Source organism: Branchiostoma belcheri, unplaced genomic scaffold (genome assembly GCF_001625305.1).
Source record: "Branchiostoma belcheri isolate BF01 breed outbred unplaced genomic scaffold, Haploidv18h27 scaffold122, whole genome shotgun sequence".
Taxonomy (NCBI): Eukaryota; Metazoa; Chordata; class Leptocardii; order Amphioxiformes; family Branchiostomatidae; genus Branchiostoma; species Branchiostoma belcheri.
In genome coordinates, this window is record NW_017802625.1 from 773,324 (window position 1) to 792,776 (window position 19,453).

Consider the following 19,453-nt stretch of genomic DNA (forward strand, 5'->3'; position numbering starts at 1 on the left):
GAGTTTAGGCCCCCTAGCGGCTTGCTCTGGAACTGCAGGGATATATTCTTGAAAATATTCAAAAGGGGATAACTCAAGAACCAGTTGACGGATGGTCGTGATTTTTGGTATGTAGGTAGCTTACGTAATGCTTGATATAATTACGTGAGAATTATGCAAATATGGATGTAATTTGCATAATTTATGGGGAAATTCTATAAATCATCTGCATTCCACGATAGGACAATTGAAGCTTGTGACATTGGTAATTGACAACAAGAGAAACACAGGAAGATATTGATTATGTTAATAATGACTTAATTTGCATAATTAATGATAAAATTTTATAATTATGTAATGATAACTGCCTGGAATTTCATACTTGTGGTATTTGAAAGTTAAATTGAGGTGAACATCATTAAACATAATTTATTCAAATCAGGACCTCATTTGCATAATTTATTAGGCAATGCTAGAATGTATTGTTTGTTAATGTAAGACTGTCTTTTGGTTGAGATAATGATAAAATGATATAATTCATGAAAATTAGGTTCCTATTTCTTAAATCAGGGGGGAATAATCTATTCTATAATTTGTCAGTCATAAAGATTAACATCATTTGGCGAAGGTATGAGATCGGGGAACTCTAGTTTCGCTATATTTTCCCAGTCTCTTTCCAGAATGTTGTTCCTTTTTTTTTGCTTACTTGAAAGTTTGCCAAAAGTCTTCAGTAAAACAGTTTTAGCCACCGCAGGGAGTGAAGATCCTGCTGCTCCCTTTTCAATCCACTAATAACACAGTTCAGTTCAGCACGTTCTGTTACCAAAGAGACTTTGGGTGCACGATTCACGGCTCATTTGTTCTTAAGCATGAAGAGGTACTAGTAGAGCTGTGTACCGGTACGCAGTACCGATACTGTACCGGAAAAATTGATTAGGTACAGGTCCAAAATACCTAATCCCTCAGTACCGGTACTGTACCTAAACAATTTCACACCAATTTTATGCCTATTTGTGACCTCAAATGTTTAAATAGCTGGTTAACAATGGGTGCCTGTGTAAGGACAGTGTGTTCATGAAAACAAAAACATCTTAGTTTTGCCTATATTTTATCTGAGCATTCGCCATAAACAAAGAATAAACCTTAACTATCAAGTTTATTTATGTTTTTTTTTGTTATTGAAGGAGTTCAGAAGAGCATATAAATTGGTCGAATTGTTCAGGTTCAGGTCCGGACCTGTACCTAAACCTGTGTACCTGTACCTGTACCTGTACCTAAAATTTGTTTAGGTACACAGCTCTAGGTACTAGAATGGAGATGTGAAGATGTGTGTATACTGACCCGACTGCCAGCCACTCTCCAGTGGGACAGTAGCCCAGCGAGAAGATCTGAGAGGTGAAGTCATGTTGCTGTAGCTGCCGTCCCTGTGGGAAGAAACAGTCACATTTTATAGTTTACAATTTTATTAACCCTTGCTCTGCACATACAGTACCATCTATATAGTACCCTGTGAAACGCAACGAATGCGGAAGTAACTATGCCACTGCAGAGCAAAAAAAATTGGTGGTCTATGATCTAATCAAGACATGAAATTATTGAAAAATATTGTGACAGGAATGCCAGCAGGACAAGGGTTAGGAAAATCAGCCTCGCAGCATGAGGTACATGTACAACAAGCTGAACTGCACTGATTTGTAGACTTGTGTGTGGAAGGACATCAACTTACATCCAAAAATAAAACTCAAGTAACGCTATACAAAATGCCTAAATATTGGGTGCAAAGTAACAAGAATGTCCTCGATCAGTATTACTGGAAGATTACTATACAGGCGTATGGCCTGATGAAGAATTGATTGACTGAAAATAGTTTCATCTGGTTGGTGAAGCATAGGGTATTAGGGTTTCTTTTCACACCACCGGTATACTATACACTCTCACCTGCTCTACCGTATCAAGAATAAAATCAAACCAAGTGATGAACCGGGGCGAGGGGGGATACAAACTTAGCCGTGTTTGGGATTGTGTTCTCGACGCAAAACATTGGCCAGCAGTCAGCGAGAAGCAGTACTCCAGTCAGAAGCTTTGACCTGAGTAAGGTGTCTGACAGACACTAAAACGTAAGCAGGCGAGGGTCTATACCGGTCGTGTAAAAAGAGATCCTAATGCCTACACATAGATTAATTTTGGTTCTCTCATTTTGTTACTGATGTAACCAAGTGACGCTGAAACATCTTCAATTGCTAATGGCCCACAATGAGCTCAGAAAACCCAACTTAAGGACAAAATTCTGTCGAAAGCAACTCATTTTTTTCATCCTTCTTGCAATTATGCTTTTCATCAAAGAGACAGCTAATAGAGAGCCTAACTGACGTAGCAAATCTTGATGGGAGAGTAATGCTAATGGACCACTCCAAGTTGCGGCAGACTCCTTCTTGTGACAGTACAGCGGGAACTCTAGACACCATTCAAGCTTAACAAATGCGCGTATCTCAAGGATTTCCCTCCATGTCGGAATGGCTACAGGCAATAAAGCTGAACCAAAAAAAGGGGTGGATTTTATAGAGGATTTGCTTGCAGCATGAGATATGGGGAGCGCCCGGCAAGGGCTTCAAATCTTGACAGGAAAAAGTAATAAATACGTGGAGAATGCTCCCATGCTCGTCCCACCTTCTGGCAAGTACCGAAGACGCGAACGAGACGCAGCTCAATACTCAATCTTTAGACGTAGCCCTTGGCAATGTGACTGGTGGGCCAATATCAAGCCTCGACTATACATCATTGATTCTCCCAAATCATTATGAAATGACATGCCCAATAGAAAGGCAGCATGCAGTGGCTTTAATGCCCGTTCTGATTGAAACTGAAGGCATGACGGATCCGCAAGGATTAAATCAGACTTCAGTGCGTCCGACTGACTAATGCACCCCCATATGTCTCTGTCTGGGTGGGCTGAAGCTTGTACAATACCTGGGATTGGGAGTAGGGGATGGCAAACCAGTAACAGACGTCTTTTATCCCCCCGCAGCTAATGCAAATTGGATTTTGAATTTAACGTTTCGGGTCGCACCAAAGCCTGTCCCCGGGAAATCTTTTTCATGTCCCTGTTTCCTCCGATTTGATGAATGCAGGATGTTTAGGAAAATGACTACAGGTTGTGCGGCTGCATCAATTTTTCTTTCAGGTAACGACTTGTGAGCAGCAAGAGCTGAATACTGATTACTACACCAGGCCTGTTCTACCCGAGAGAATGGTGGTGTACATGGCTGCGGTTTCAAAACTGACGTGCTCTTGTCAAATTAATTGGTGCGCTTTGTACCCGAAAAAAAATGCCTGCCTTTTGTCTTCTGTTTTCAAAATGTGGCATAAAAGTAACAAAAGAACAAGGAGAAAAAAAGGTACGCTGACAGAAAACCTGATCTAACTATGGCTACCAAATATGGACACACAATCACGGGTGTGCCTAAAGATCACTGTAATAGACGTGCTTCGTACCTCTCTGAGGTCCCATGATCGTACGGTGTTGTCCAGACCACCTGTCCACAACTTGGTGCCGTCGTGTGAGATATCGATACAGCTCGCACCGTCAGTGTGCCCCTGGAATTGTCTGCGAATACAAGACAGGAACGTTACAAAACTGAAATAGGCAACACAATGGTACAATGCAAAGACACACTCTGCTGAAGTCCTTAGACTTTTCCAGTTTCTTCTCCCTTTGCCAAACATTTTAAAAAGGAAATGCATTAGATTAACAGTCTATTGTCAGTTTTTTGTTTTTTTTACATGTTTATATGTTGTACACAAATATGCACATGTATAAACAGAAAATAAATTACAATATGGTATAGAATCAGACTATAAAAAAAATAAATAACATGGAAAAGAAGCCTGTTACAGTTATTCTCTAATTCTATACACAGAAAGGGAAATTAAAGTCAAAGCTGTTTTACCTGACAAGTGTCTGGTTGTGCAGGTCCCAGACTGCGATGTTCCCGTCGCTGCAACAGCTGAAGCACACCTTGCTGTCGGGGCTGATCGCCAGGGCGTAGCACGCCGGCGCGCTGGACGTCAACTCCGCCTTGATGCGAGGAGTCGGCGACGCCAGGTCCAGATGGACAGGGTGCTGGCCTCCCCGCCGACCAATAAGGTCCGGCGTCCGGAAGCAGTTTGCAGGAGCGGATGTAGTTGTCACGCGTGAGACAGTCCAGTTGGGAAACTGGGTTCTTGTTGCTAGGTTGGCTTATGTCCCACACTTTCACACAGCCCTGAAGGACATGGCAGAAAGGCCAGTAAGTCAAAGTGTCCCACGCCTGAAAGGCCACACCAATTACGTGTCAGGTTTCTTGGACTTTCTGTGTGGAAATTTGGGGAAGACTGGATGAAATGGATGTGGGGAGGTTAGAATGAAATCCAATGTTTGGGCCTTTTTTTTTTGTTTTTGACTAGTGAAAGAGTAAGACATGAGCTCCTACTGTTCCTTTCGAATCACCCTGCGCCGTGATGATTCCTTGTACCCTCTCAAAACGAGAGCACACTTGTACTGTTCACATGTACTGTTCAATCACAGCATCTAGCTAGCAAAATGCTCTAAGCGGATCTGAGAGCCAAATTTCCGTAACACGTTGCCACAGCAAGGCATTCAATCCAAGAAACATAAAACTTGGTGTGGCCCTACTAGGAGAGGATGTGAAAATGATACATGTCATAGTACTGATGTACCTACGTAAAGAGACAAGACAACACAATGGAGTTTATTTCTTTAATTTGTCTTAATTAAACTATACAACATCTACAGCCATCTAGTCTGTCTAGCGGAGCGATTATTGAGTCTGAGATACACAAAAATTTGACGTCATCCATGATCAGACAGTCTGCGGGGGTCTCCGTGGATGGAAAAGTTTTACAAAATGCTTTCTCGTGTCGGGGCGGCCTTATGCATCCACAACAGTTGGACAGCCAACATAATCAATACTGTGCACCGCAGATGAATTGCTACGATTTTATCAACAACAAGTCGTGTGGTTACTTTCCGATGTCCCATTCAGCCTACTAAATGACTTCATTACAAGAGAACAGGCACCACAGATTTGGGCAGAGATACTGGGTTTTCCCATTTCTTCTACATTATCAGCCACGGGCGGCGGTAAATCGATAGTCCTTGGCCAAACAGAACTGGCGCTCTGCGTTTATCAACCAACTTAGGTCATGTCCTCTACGCTCCTCAATAAACATACCCATACATATAAATATACACAGATATACATAAATACAATATACAACTAGGAGGATATCTTATAGAACTATACACTATTTTGCTCAATAATTGTTGCCTTCTACCATAGACACGTAATGCATAACAAATGGCTGTGTTCAATAAAATAGTTGAAGATGCTTCAATTCTGGACAAGCCATGCCTGCTTGCTTTTTTTTGTTCTCGAGGTTGTTTTGTAGCAGCAGAATATGGTGGAAAAATATGAATTCAGCTCCTTATTTCGGGTGTTCGCCATTTGGATGGCCATGGTAGTAGGCACTGGTCTCGGTCTTTGCTATCTCCCCTGTGCTAACCTTTCCGCCGGTGTAGATGTGTCGCGGCGGGTTGCTGATCGTGACGGCGCACACCACCTCACCGTGGTTCAGGGTGTTGATCTGGCGCGCGTGGCGGGGGATCCCGGGGCCGATCAGCGCGTCGGGAGGGAAGGGGACGGGCTGCATCTGTCCGTCAGCGCTCACGTGGAATGAATATGCCCTGTTTTGTCGAACACGAGTAGATTATTCAAACTGCTATTGACAACACGAAACTGCAGATTTGTGAGTGAGGAGTGCACAGAAAAACATATATTAAACACGAAACTGCTATTTAATGAATGAATTACTTTATTTGACTTTATAAAATGAGCCTGCAAATTTTTGTGTGAGAGAAGTGCATATAAAAACAGCTATTGAACACGAAACTGCTATTGAACACGAAACTGCAGATTTGTATGTGAGAGAAGTGCACAGAAAAACAGCTATTGAACACAGAACAACAGCTGTTGAACACGAAACTGCAGATTTTCGTGTGAGAGAAGTGCACAGAAAAACATCTATTGAACATGAAACTGCAGATTTCTGTGTGAGACAAGTGCACATAAAAACAGCTTTTGAACACAAAACTGCTATTGAACACTACTGCAGATTTGTGAGTGAGAAGTGCACAGAAAAACTGCTATTGAACACGAAACTGTGCAGATTTGTGAGAGAAAGAATTGCCAAGAAAGGCAGGAGGCACAAAGCGTAGACTTACGGTTTTCCACCAGGGATGGAGGCAAGGCTAGGGGGCAGTAGTGCCGGGGCACGGGCGTGTGGGTGCGGGTCAAACCCAACCTGTGGACACCAAAAAAAACTGTCAGTATAACAGAGAAGCAACCTTGTCAAATATGTCATCCTTTTCTGCTTTAATTTACTTCACATTATCTTATTATGTTCGAGTCATGTCTACAAAACAGATGTATATTTCGTACAAGTAATCTGCAAAATTGAACATTGGTTGAGCTAATATATAGACTTTTTGCATACAAATGCTGCCTAAAATATAGTTAGCAATGAATCTTCCTCCTGCTGCCATTATTCATAGACCGTATATCAGACTTCTGTTAAAAAAGCTTTAGTAATTAGGATGTTAAGTTTTATTCTATACCTCTTTTTTTGTACTACTGTATCTTGAATACTTGTTGTACAATATTGTACAATAACTATTGTTGTGCATTAAAGTTCTATTTTAGCTACTTTCTGTGGGTTTTTTTCTTAACCACGACAAGCTCAATTTTGAGGCTTCATAGACTTGTACATGTCTGACGGTGTATCCGTGTGTAGTGCGTACCATGGGGTTGCGTCCATAGGCGTTGTTGAACTGTGGCGAGATGCTGTTGTGCATGAGGCTGTTGGAGTACGCCGACGGGCTCGTCAGGTCCGCGTGGGCCATGTGCATCATGGGAGACGAGTACGGCATGGCCATGGTCGACATGGGGGTACGCAGTGCCGGCGCTGGAAAACACATAAAGGAATTGGAAATGTCATTGGAGGGCCCTCAATCCCCTTGCTAAGGCTTTGAAGAGAGAGAATTATTACCATAAGCAAGTGTTCAGTGTGTTATTTGTGGGGCAGGGATCACTAGATATTGGCTAAGGCAATTGGATCTGGCAAGACGTTGGTTTATCACGATTGAAAAATCTTTAGCAGACACTCAGGGGCACTATCGACTGGTATTGACTGTACCTTTATGTAAAAGTGTATTGGACTGCTTGGGTTATTGATTTACTTCCTAATTATGGGATAGCCTTGATTTTCCCCCTCGCAAAATAACATTCATCCGCTGCGATCCGAATCGATCCAGGCAGGTGCAAATGACAATCCTGCACGGAAAGCATGCCAAGCACATTAATTTCCAGGACCAATTTCTCTCCAAGGACCCAATTAGGCGCCATTTCAGCGAGGCGTAATCATAGTGATGTGAGCAATTGTGAGCCACACGGCAAAAACAGATGGCACCATCATGAAGGTTCATGAGGCTACAAAGGCGCCGAGGGCTGGAACATTCCAGCTCTGCCCATCTTCTTCTCTTTGGCAACACAAATGGACTGATCGCACCACTACAAAGCCACCGAGCGACGCACTAAGGACCTTTCCCAGGAGAATCCGCTTCGAGCGACTAGGTTTCAGTCCTTGTGATTTACCCACGTCAATGAAGCTTCTTGGATAATTTTTTCCTGCGGTGTAACTTTCTTAAAAGTAAAACACGTTTCTTGAAATGTGTGCCGCTTTGTTGCCCACATCAATGAAGGTCCTTGGATAAATTTTTTTTCCTGCAGTGTCTAAACTTCTTTAAAGTAAAAACCTGTTTGTTGCAAATGTGTGTCGCTTTGTCGCTCGCGTCTTTTCAAGTGCTGCCACCTTTGTGATACTAGTACATGTAGTTTGATCATTAAGTAGCTTCATCTTCAAGATCAAAGTACGTCTGAAAACTGCATTTTCCTTACTGTCTGGATACAAAGTTTTCTTGCATCTTTGCTTCTTTATTTGCTTACCACTAGCAGTTCAACAAGTCACACCCCAATAGACTACATAAGAACCTAATCTCCTTTGAGGAGCATGCAGCGAAAATCCCCAGGCTTTTCAGTGGACAAATCTCAGATAATTCCCTGTTTCCAGGGGGAGAAAAATATTTTTGGAAGTGATCAGCCACACGGATGAACAATGATTGGGCCGTGTTTGGGTAAGAGTTCAGCGCCGCTGCGTCTGAATGTGGAAACACCCAGAAAATATCTCTACTTAGGGGGTGATTCTGCATGGGATCAGGGGCCTGAGCGTGCAGGGAAAGCCACCATCCAGGCATGACGGAACCACGCTCTTCAAGAGTAGAAACCAAACACAAGCAGCCGCCACAATGGGGGAAGAAGTGCCCAATGCATGGTAGGTTGCCCAAATAGTCTTAGCAAAATAAACAAGGCAAAAGGGTGAGCTTCTGGGACAAAAGCCGTCTGTTTTGTGTACAGATATGGTGGGGGACGGGTTTGGTTGTCTCTTCTTCCATTGTTGGTTCGCCAACAGTGGAGTCGCCAAAACATTCCAAGGATACTGCTGGTCAATCCATGCATGTGGGTAAATACAGCCACTGCTGGGCTGATCCCATCTTAGACACACAAGACTAACAGTCCCTGCATTCCTGAAATGGGCTGGTGGTTTTACCCTGAGGTGTACACTTCTGGGGATGCTAGTCACACATCTTTCTTTCCCATAGTCTTTTCTCAAGGAGGAAAATTCCAGAAAATACACACCAAGAACTTCACGTCAGTCCCACAGTGCTTCACTTCCCATGAAAAACAAATTTTCACACAAACACGTCATGCAAACCTAGCATGAAGTAGGTCTGAATGATGGTTAGGAGTAAACAGTGGGTCATGCCATTTGACATGTGCTAGGGGTGAGCACTTCTAGTTCACAGGAAGTGGCACACTTACAAATTGTACCTATTGGTGGAGCCTTGCCCATCGGTTTGCCGGAGTGTCCGGAGGCCCCCGGCGTGGCGCTGCCGCTTGGGGTGGGTGAGGAGGGCTTCGACACCGGTGTGGTCGATTTCTCCACCTGTTACGAAACACATACAAAAAACAAAAACAACTTAAGCACCTACACAAAAGAGAATGGAGCGAAAGAGATGTTTGTCTGTCAAATTTTTAACTTTGTCATGGAAAAAAATGAATGATCCTGTACGTACCTCCTTGTCTTTCCGAGATGAAGGTGTGCTACCACTGCTGGCGACACTGTTGGGGCTTTCTGGCCGTTCCTTCTTTGGAGGACGTGACTTATCCAAGCCATTTTCGCGAGGGGAGTGGGTGTCGTCGTTGCGTGGCGATGGTGGGTCCTCATTGGACACGTCCACAACGAGGTTGTCGTCACTCTTCTCACCTTCACTGTCCTAATGGTTGGGACGACAATAATCACGTTATGCACTGAGGGAAAATTGCATTATCCGGGCTAAGTAAGGAAGACAACATATCCAAAGCCAGTATTGGACACTTGGGTTTCTTCTTGGCAAGGTTCTATGCTCCCCCGAGCACGCAAGGATGAGTGAGTGAGTTTCTCCTTTTGAGGCACAAACTTCTTTGTCTCCCCAATGTTTGGTAATGATTGTTAGTTATCCTCAAATGTCTAGCTTCCTTCAGCTCATGTTAAGGTCCAAACAAGAAAACAAACTTTATTAAAGTTTATACACAAACAGCCCTCAAGTTGTGTCCAGAACTTTTTCTTTTTGATTTCGTGTGTTCTTGTGATTTTTACTCACCCCAGAGTCTTTCTCATCCCTTTTCCTCTTACTGCTGCTGCTGCTGGCGTTCTTGTCACGGTCATTCACATGATCTGGTGTGCGGAACTTCTCACGATCGGAACGGTCGCGGTCGCTGGGAGACAGGGAATTCTGGGAAGGGTGAAGAAGAATGGGGGTGTGAGTGTCTAAGAGAGCACTTGATGCATAGCAATCAGTAGTGTTTTGATACTGTCTGAGGCGCAGAATGAGAAGCAGGCGTGACATTGTGACTTTGTTTACAGTGTCCTGCCACTGGCTCACTGGCTATGTTCATGGTCTGGTGGGAGCCAGTCTTGTGTGGAACCGGAAGAGCTAATTGGAAACCGCCTTGAAATGCTAACATGTTTGTTGGTGGCCACGCTAGCCTGCAAAACCAGCCTCTGATACTTGAGCGAGCACCTGGCCATATGTTACAAGAACGGCACTAGAACTGTTGAAAAAAGTGTGATATGTTTTTTTCTTAGCAACATCAGGTGGTCTTAGGGCCAAGTTTATTCAAGCAGAGGGGAGCATCTGCATCAGTTAAGTCTATCGAGGGGACAGGATGACTCTTTGCAGCAGCTTGCGAACCCTTCAGCAGGCAATTCTACACCCTTTGTTCTCTATCCAGAGGTATTGAGACAGGTATTTAGAAAGTGCCGAGCTTTATTCTTGCCCACCGAAGCCTGAAATAGGCTGGCCCCTGGTTTACATACCCACGGCATTGCCTCAACGCACGGGTGCAGAACCAGGGGGGTCAACAGCTCTTGTAAGTGAAACGTAATACCCTCCGCTCGATGACATATCGTACAGTCTACATGGCGCAGGTCCTTCTGTGTGCTTATCAAGCGGAACGTACAACACCCAAGTCAATGGTACTGTTTAGAGGGTGGATTGATTTTCCACTGCACAAGGCAAGGACCAATACAGACACTATCGAGTTTCTGCGCTGAGTACACAGTAATCAGACACGGAAGGATTACAAAACTCTTTTGCAAGTTTGACTGTTTGGACAGGTTCGAATGGCAATTAACAAGGCTTTTAGGGTGTCCTAGGAAAACAAGGGAGAGAAAAGGGGTGCATGGAGGATGACAGTTGTTTAAAGTCAACCACAACAAGAGTGCCCTGTATAAACACGGCATTATTTGGAGCGGAAATGACGTGCGGTAATGACTACGTTGCACGCCATTCATGCCATGGCTGGGGTATCACTGCAAACCCTACAGCAAAACGCCACAATGGGTGACAACGTGCGGTCACACATGGCACTTCTCCCAACAAAGGCCGCGGGCCTCCATCACCAGCAAACACCTAGCAAAAATAACAATCTCGTTTTTACACCCTGTGCTCACAGCGTCAGCCTGTGCAAACATACCACCCAGCACAAACATTTGCCTCTTTCCATCCTTGAGAAAATTGCAACAGAGAGGCTGTATACTGAATCCACAAAGGCACGAAATGAAAGAAACCCTCAGGAAGCCTTGAGTACACGCACCTTGGCTAAGGTATCCAAACAGAAATAATTCCCGCTCAGCGGAAAGAGGCCGCAATTAAAAGAACACAGCGCTAGTCAAATACAATCAACAAACACAACACACCAGCGCTTTTTTACTCCCCGGGTCTGAATAACCAGCGCAAACATCCCTGAGTAAACTAATTTTTCCTCAGTAGAATGGAGGGGGCTCAATTTTCAGACAAATAAAATGGCAAGGTAAACCCAGGCATCCATAGAGACTTGCAGCGTTACATCAACAATGTTCCAGCTAACCAACTGAGCCAACAAAAGCAAAGAAAGGCATTTCTGGGACACAAGGCACTGACAGATCGGTAAACAGGTGATAAGGCCGGGCTTTCATTCAAGGTGGGGACAGCTGTGGCAGGACGCTTGCTAATGAGCGCAGACAACAAACAGATGAATGGCAGCCTCTCCTCCCCTGAGTCCTCACCACACAATTAGCTCTTTGACTCCAAGTTCATCAGTCAAGTATGGGTTGGAGGCTCCGGGTAACACGGCCTCCATAATCCGCTCTGCTGTATATTCATGATTCAATTTAGATGCCTCTGCCGGGCAACCAAACAAAAGTTGCTTTTTTCCGGCCGAATCCTTTTGGGCTGAGTGTTGTAAAAGGTTTGACACGTATCCAGACAACTTTGGGTACAACCGTCTTCGCGTACTGACAAGTCACCACCTCCATTTCATTAACCAACACTTAGATAGCCAACCTCACAACCCACAAGAGAGGAGGATTTTTAATGTAAAACTGTCCATTTAAAAGCAGCATATTTAGACCTGGCCTCATTGAAATTCAACACACACACAAACGGCCATGGTCTTGGCGGTAGAAAGTGCCTTGCAACACATTGCACTAAGGGAAATAACCCTGCCCGACTTCTAACACAATCAGAGGCATGAATGCACCTTAATGCTGTCATTACCTGGCTGACTGAGCCTCAAAGCAGCCCTGGTAAAGGCCAACATTTTACACCGCATGGAAATATATACAGGGGATAGGGTAGTACCGGGCCTATTGGGATACATTTGGCAGGCACAAAGCCAGTGTGCACCCGTACCCCCGATGCATTTGCATCACCCATTTTCTGCCTGCTTACTCTGGAATTGTTAGCGGAGCGTGATGGTCTCATGATCGACATTTGCATTTGAGATGTGCGGCGGCTTACGGTGTCTCTATCTACTTCCTGCCGTTCCTTTCAGCTTGTGACTGGAATTGATTCCGAATCTACCGGATTTCTGCTGAGCAATTTATTACGATCAAGCTACGGACGTGAAACATTTGGTTGAATAATCTCTGACATCAGTGATTGATTTGTGCATGCATAATCATACCGCCAACACACAGCGCCTACACAGTAGAATCAAGAAGAAAAGATTTACATTTCATAGCTGTTTGTACCTGCTCCAGAGGATTAAAAGTGAGGTTGCAGGTGATACAGAGGTGAGCAGATGTCCATCCTGCTTACGTGATTTCCCTGGTGGTGGGGGGGTGTCAATTGGGTAGAGTAATCAGGAGAAATGGCCTTTTAATTATACAGAGTGATGGGGCACCTAGACGGTGGTGAGCAGTCAGACAAAGGGACCTGGCTATTTTCAGGTGAATTAGCCCAGTCAACAAGCTGAGCCCACCCTCTCCACAAAAGGAAGCCCTGAATTCACAAATGGATTATTCCAGGGGATGCCATGCATGCTTGAATGCCCGCCACTGTTCACTCCAGCCAGCCTGACTTTATCTCCTATTCACTGTCAAACAATCTCGGCACCCATACAAAAAAAGAAGTAGACAATCTGGGGGAAGGCGAATCTGTGTCATGCAAATCTGACGCCTGATTTCCATCAGCAAACAACCCCTCGAGTCCTGAATTTGACCTCCCTGTTTTCTTCAAGTCTTTTCTCCCGCAGGAGACAGTATTGCAGATTAATTATCCCCAACTGAGCGAGGACCCAGGGGGCTTCATTATTGCCCTCCAGCAAACAACACAACCTGATAAACCTATTCAAATGTAAACAGTTGGGTGAAAGGAAACAACTGGCAGAGGTGTCTGAATCAATCACTTATCACCAAGAAATACCCCGCCCTGACAACACCTCCCACACCTTTGGCTTTCACACATTTTTTTTTTCTTCCTACAATAAGACAATAATCCATCACTAGCAAGGAGTTAATTTGGCCTGCTCATGCATATGTCATTATTTATTGGCAAGCCGTTTCCCTCCAAATCAGGCCACTTGGATAAATAAATTAGCACTTGGTTGAGGCTTATCATAATCCTGAAGTTAATGTCTTGTAGTAACACCTCTAGGCCTGACTGCTTGGCGTTCGGCGCTAAGATTTGCGGGATCGAAGATTTCTTCTGCTATGGCTTGTAAAGGCTTGTTTTATCACTTACTCACAGACAACTATCTGGGAAATCTCTCTCTATACACTCGCTGTCTGTACATTTATTTGATTGGCAGTACAGCAAGATTTAATTTGTTCCAAGGAATTTGTACTTCGTACCTAATAGCCTCATAAACAATGCTCTGTGTTTTTTTCCATTAAACAGAAGGCAGTGAATACAGGTTGCAGTATTTGAACAAGGTTGATTGATAATGTTTGCTTGTGTTCCATCTCAAATGCTGGTTCTGTATATACACAGGGCAAGCTGCAGAGACCAGGGTAAATACGGGTCGGAATGTGCCAAATTTCTCATCACTCCACTGCGCGGGGCCTGTGATTTTTCCACCGCAGCTCGAAATTTCACAGTATGAGTCAAACAGCAACCTCCAGTGTACCCAGCATACTCGGAACTGCAGCGCTTTCTGACAGAGAGGCAGCCATCGACAAACAAACACCAAATCTCAGAACACATATTTGACAACACCAGACCTCCAATAGACAGACAACATTGACAGAGAAAACAAACGCAACTGTGAGGGGGAGAAAGAAAAGTACACCCCACATGTATCTGCTAAATATCGTATACACATAGTATGTTTTACTTGTTGACAGGCTTGCCCTAATTGCTTCTGTTAAAAGACAACATCTGGCTCCAAATGTCTACAGCTTTTTATAACATACAAGGCACTTATATCAGGACTTGCCTCATTAAAAATGTAGGCCTGAGTTTTATATTTGTTCAATAACTTGAGCCTGTTGCAAAGCTTTTTTTTTCAGTGGGCAAATCCTCTTTGTCCCAAGTGTACAGAAATGCAAATCCAAAGTGCTAAGACTGGTTGGGAACATCTGTGAAAATAAACTGGTGCTGGCAGCCCAGATTAGGTTGGCATTACACAGACTCTAAACATTCCACAAATGATATCCATCCACACTTTGGGGAGGGGAGGGGCTAGGGTTGAGATGATTCAGAGACTCCGGAGCTCACCATAATGCTAATGTTTTCAACTCGGCATTAGCTCTTTTACAGTGCCAGCCATAAGCATGTTATGCCAATTCCAATGATAGTAAATAATTCAATCAATTCCTTCTATAGCCCACATAGCAAATATCAGACAGGAAGTTAGACAATTAGACGAGAATGTCATTGAGTAATCTCCAGGGGAGGATGCCAAACAAGGAATTTGATATGAGCTGTGAATTCTAAATTGTGATTACAAGGCAGCGTACCGTAGACAGAATACGGTTAATTAGACCAACCCAATATTACAGAATTTTTTGTAGTCTATGTGGATGAATGTTAAACATCTGAACAATGAGATTCGGTGGGTGGAACGTCGGGTTNAGAAATTAACATTTCATAGCTGTTTGTACCTGCTCAAGAGGATTAAAGTGAGGTTGCAGGTGATACAGAGGTGAGCAGATGTCCATCCTGCTTACGTGATTTCCCTGGTGGTGGGGGGGTGTCAATTGGGTAGAGTAATCAGGAGAAATGGCCTTTTAATTATACAGAGTGATGGGGCACCTAGACGGTGGTGAGCAGTCAGACAAAGGGACCTGGCTATTTTCAGGTGAATTAGCCCAGTCAACAAGCTGAGCCCACCCTCTCCACAAAAGGAAGCCCTGAATTCACAAATGGATTATTCCAGGGGATGCCATGCATGCTTGAATGCCCGCCACTGTTCACCACAGCCAGCCTGACTTTATCTCCTATTCACTGTCAAACAATCTCGGCACCCATACAAAAAAAGAAGTAGACAATCTGGGGGAAGGCGAATCTGTGTCATGCAAATCTGACGCCTGATTTCCATCAGCAAACAACCCCTCGAGTCCTGAATTTGACCTCCCTGTTTTCTTCAAGTCTTTTCTCCCGCAGGAGACAGTATTGCGGATTAATTATCCCCAACTGAGCGAGGACCCAGGGGGCTTCATTATTGCCCTCCAGCAAACAACACAACCTGATAAACCTATTCAAATGTAAACAGTTGGGTGAAAGGAAACAACTGGCAGAGGTGTCTGAATCAATCACTTATCACCAAGAAATACCCCGCCCTGACAACACCTCCCACACCTTTGGCTTTCACACATTTTTTTTCTTCCTACAATAAGACAATAATCCATCAGTAGCAAGGAGTTAATTTGGCCTGCTCATGCATATGTCATTATTTATTGGCAAGCCGTTTCCCCTCCAAATCAGGCCACTTGGATAAATAAATTAGCACTTGGTTGAGGCTTATCATAATCCTGAAGTTAATGTCTTGTAGTAACACCTCTAGGCCTGACTGCTTGCCATTTTGGCACTAAGATTTGTGGGGATCGAAGATTTCTTCTGCTACGGCTTGTAACGGCTTGTTTTATCACTTTACTCACAGACAACTATCTGGGAAATCTCTCTCTATACACTCGCTGTCTGTACATTTATTTGATTGGCAGTACAGCAAGATTTAATTTGTTCCAAGGAATTTGTACTTCGTACCTAATAGCCTCATAAACAATGCTCTGTGTTTTTTCCATTAAACAGAAGGCAGTGAATACAGGTTGCAGTATTTGAACAGGGTTGATTGATAATGTTTGCTTGTGTTCCATCTCAAATGCTGGTTCTGTATATACACAGGGCAAGCTGCAGAGACCAGGGTAAATACGGGTCGGAATGTGCCAAATTTCTCATCACTCCACTGTGTGGGGCCTGTGATTTTTCCACCGCAGCTCGAAATTTCACAGTATGAGTCAAACAGCAACCTCCAGTGTACCCAGCATACTCGGAACTGCAGCGCTTTCTGACAGAGAGGCAGCCATCGACAAACAAACACCAAATCTCAGAACACATATTTGACAACACCAGACCTCCAATAGACAGACAACATTGACAGAGAAAACAAACGCAACTGTGAGGGGGAGAAAGAAAAGTACACCCCACATGTATCTGCTAAATATCGTATACACATAGTATGTTTTACTTGTTGACAGGCTTGCCCTAATTGCTTCTGTTAAAAGACAACATCTGGCTCCAAATGTCTACAGCTTTTTATAACATACAAGGCACTTATATCAGGACTTGCCTCATTAAAAATGTAGGCCTGAGTTTTATATTTGTTCAGTGACTTGAGCCTGTTGCAAAGCTTTTTTTTTCAGTGGCAAATCCTCTTTGTCCCAAGTGTACAGAAATGCAAATCCAAAGTGCTAAGACTGGTTGGGAACATCTGTGAAAATAAACTGGTGCTGGCAGCCCAGATTAGGTTGGCATTACACAGACTCTAAACATTCCACAAATGATATCCATCCACACTTTGGGGAGGGGAGGGGCTAGGGTTGAGATGATTCAGAGACTCCGGAGCTCACCATAATGCTAATGTTTTCAACTCGGCATTAGCTCTTTTACAGTGCCAGCCATAAGCATGTTATGCCAATTCCAATGATAGTAAATAATTCAATCAATTCCTTCTATAGCCCACATAGCAAATATCAGACAGGAAGTTAGACAATTAGACGAGAATGTCATTGAGTAATCTCCAGGGGAGGATGCCAAACAAGGAATTTGATATGAGCTGTGAATTCTAAATTGTGATTACAAGGCAGCGTACCGTAGACAGAATACGGTTAATTAGACCAACCCAATATTACAGAATTTTTTGTAGTCTATGTGGATGAATGTTAAACATCTGAACAATGAGATTCGGTGGGTGGAACGTCGGGTTGAGTGGACGTTTCCTTCTCGCCTGGGGGAACAATGTGTGATGGCTGATTGTACCTGCCCATATCTGTCACTTCACCCCACCGCTGGACCCATTAGAGTCGATGAAAAATGCATAAGAACGATGACCCGATGCCCCCGTCCGCTCGCAACGAGCGAGTAAAGTCATCTCCACCCCCTGACATTACATCGCTGCCCGTGCGTACGCCGGGCCTCCATTTCATGCTCACTCCAATATTGCATGTGATGCCATCGTGCGATGATCAATTCCTGTTATTATCACCCATTAGCAGACGCACCGTGCGTGGAAATTCGCCCAAATTATGCATCCATGATAGATGGCGGGATCACAGTTATTACACCCTGGCTCCCCCGGGGGACCCGGCTGGTAATAAGAGGATGAATATGCTCCTGATGCGGTGAAAAATAAATATTAATCTCTGGGTTTTTTGTCGATGCCTCGGGGACGTGTATTAAAATGTCAGGCAACTCACCTGTCTGGAGGGTTCTCCTGCTGCAGTGATGCATCATGGGATAGGAAGGTGGACGGCAGTTGGTGTGTTGATCACAAATGTCCAGGCCAACAGAGAAGGAAAATGCGAGGGAAAATATATTAGTGGCTGTCTCGAATCCTTACATCTCAAACAAATCAAACATCGCAGTTAACCTGATTATCTTTTGTTTATTTAGATCTACTGTAATACACATCATCTATCAATGCACTTAGATCAACAGTGTGGTCTCTGCTGCACAACAAATTACTTTTACCACAACTGTCCAGGTCAGAATGTATGCTAATCTTTTAACATCTGACCATCGCTTGTCAACACATCACTATGTATACAAACAGAGAAACATAAATAATTCTTTTCACAAGCACTTAACACTAATGTTAAAAATAAATAACTGTAACACAGAAATGACACGATACTACACGCTTCTCGTCCTTCAGGGGGTGGGGGGCTGACCCGAGTGCGTTGGAGAGTGCCAGGAGCCCAGAGCCGCTACCCTGTGGGAGTCCTGGGGGCTGCAGGCCGGCGGGTGGGGGGGCGATGGGGACCGGTGGGGCATGTGGCTGGTGGAGGTGCTGCGCTTGGAGCTGCTGTTGCTGTTGTTGTCGACAAATAAGCACCATTAGAGTGGTCATTAGCAAATAAGGGTGATTAAGCCCTACACATATGGACAAGTCACATCACCTCACACGGCACAGACATCACAATACCTATGGCAGGGGGGAGGGGGGCAGGCTTTTACAGAGATAGGGGGGGCCAGGCAGGCTGCAGGCAATCCCGCGTCATTAGGAAAGCAACCTAGGAACACCAACTTATTCTGCACGACACACAGCGCATGCGGGAGCTAGTGTTGTTGCTGGGTAGAATGGAACCTCGCCTAATGTTGCCACTTTTACTGGTTTGGACACAACAGAGAGAAATGTTGACTTTTGCAAGCCGATTTCTCAACAAAAAAAAATATACAAGCCAGAAGAAAAAAAAATGGTGTATTGGTCAAACTTAGGCAAGGTTCCAGCACAGTCACAAACCAGTAAAAGTGTGGTACTAACCAGAAAATGCGGGAATCCTGCCTGCTTCTGTGGGGGACAGAACAAATGAGAAAAACTCTTTTCACCAGGAGGTGTGAGGAGCCACATCCACATTCAACACAAGGAAGCCAAGAAAAATTCACAGCAAAGTGCCAGGATGTTATGTGCACACAGAAGGGTAATGTTTAACAACCTCAGAGTCAATCCATGCCAGGAATCTGGCATCCAAGGTCCGCTAGTAAGACAACGAGTAACAGCACACATTTTAACATAAAGGCTTCAGTGAGGGCTAAGGCACTCGCTAGCAATTTTGTGTACAACCATCATGTCACCTCTCTAGTTTTGTTTGACCTCTAGTGTTAGTGGCTCCACTACCAGATAAAAAAGGAACCATGTTAGTAAGACAGGCTATAGAAGTTAGGAAGTCACAAATGCCACCCCAAGGAAGTACATGACATGACATCAGAACAGGACCTTCACTGTGTTATCACTTGTCATGCTTTCAGAAACAAAAGCACTCTTTTTTGCATTCTGACATG

The 19,453-nt window shown here is 44.1% G+C and overlaps 1 protein-coding gene across 1 annotated transcript in view; it reads right to left on the reverse strand.

The window, feature by feature from the left end:
- LOC109463138 (protein groucho-1-like) overlaps positions 1-19,453 on the reverse strand; it is a 36,450-nt gene that overhangs the window by 7,629 nt on the left and 9,368 nt on the right. The window contains 14 exon segments of the mRNA XM_019759851.1: positions 1,321-1,403; positions 3,472-3,583; positions 3,927-4,083; positions 4,086-4,130; positions 4,133-4,241; positions 5,542-5,722; positions 6,260-6,339; positions 6,836-6,999; positions 8,982-9,096; positions 9,227-9,427; positions 9,794-9,925; positions 17,869-17,888; positions 18,311-18,482; positions 18,936-18,962. Coding sequence (XP_019615410.1) covers positions 1,321-1,403; positions 3,472-3,583; positions 3,927-4,083; positions 4,086-4,130; positions 4,133-4,241; positions 5,542-5,722; positions 6,260-6,339; positions 6,836-6,999; positions 8,982-9,096; positions 9,227-9,427; positions 9,794-9,925; positions 17,869-17,888; positions 18,311-18,482; positions 18,936-18,962 — 1,598 coding nt within the window.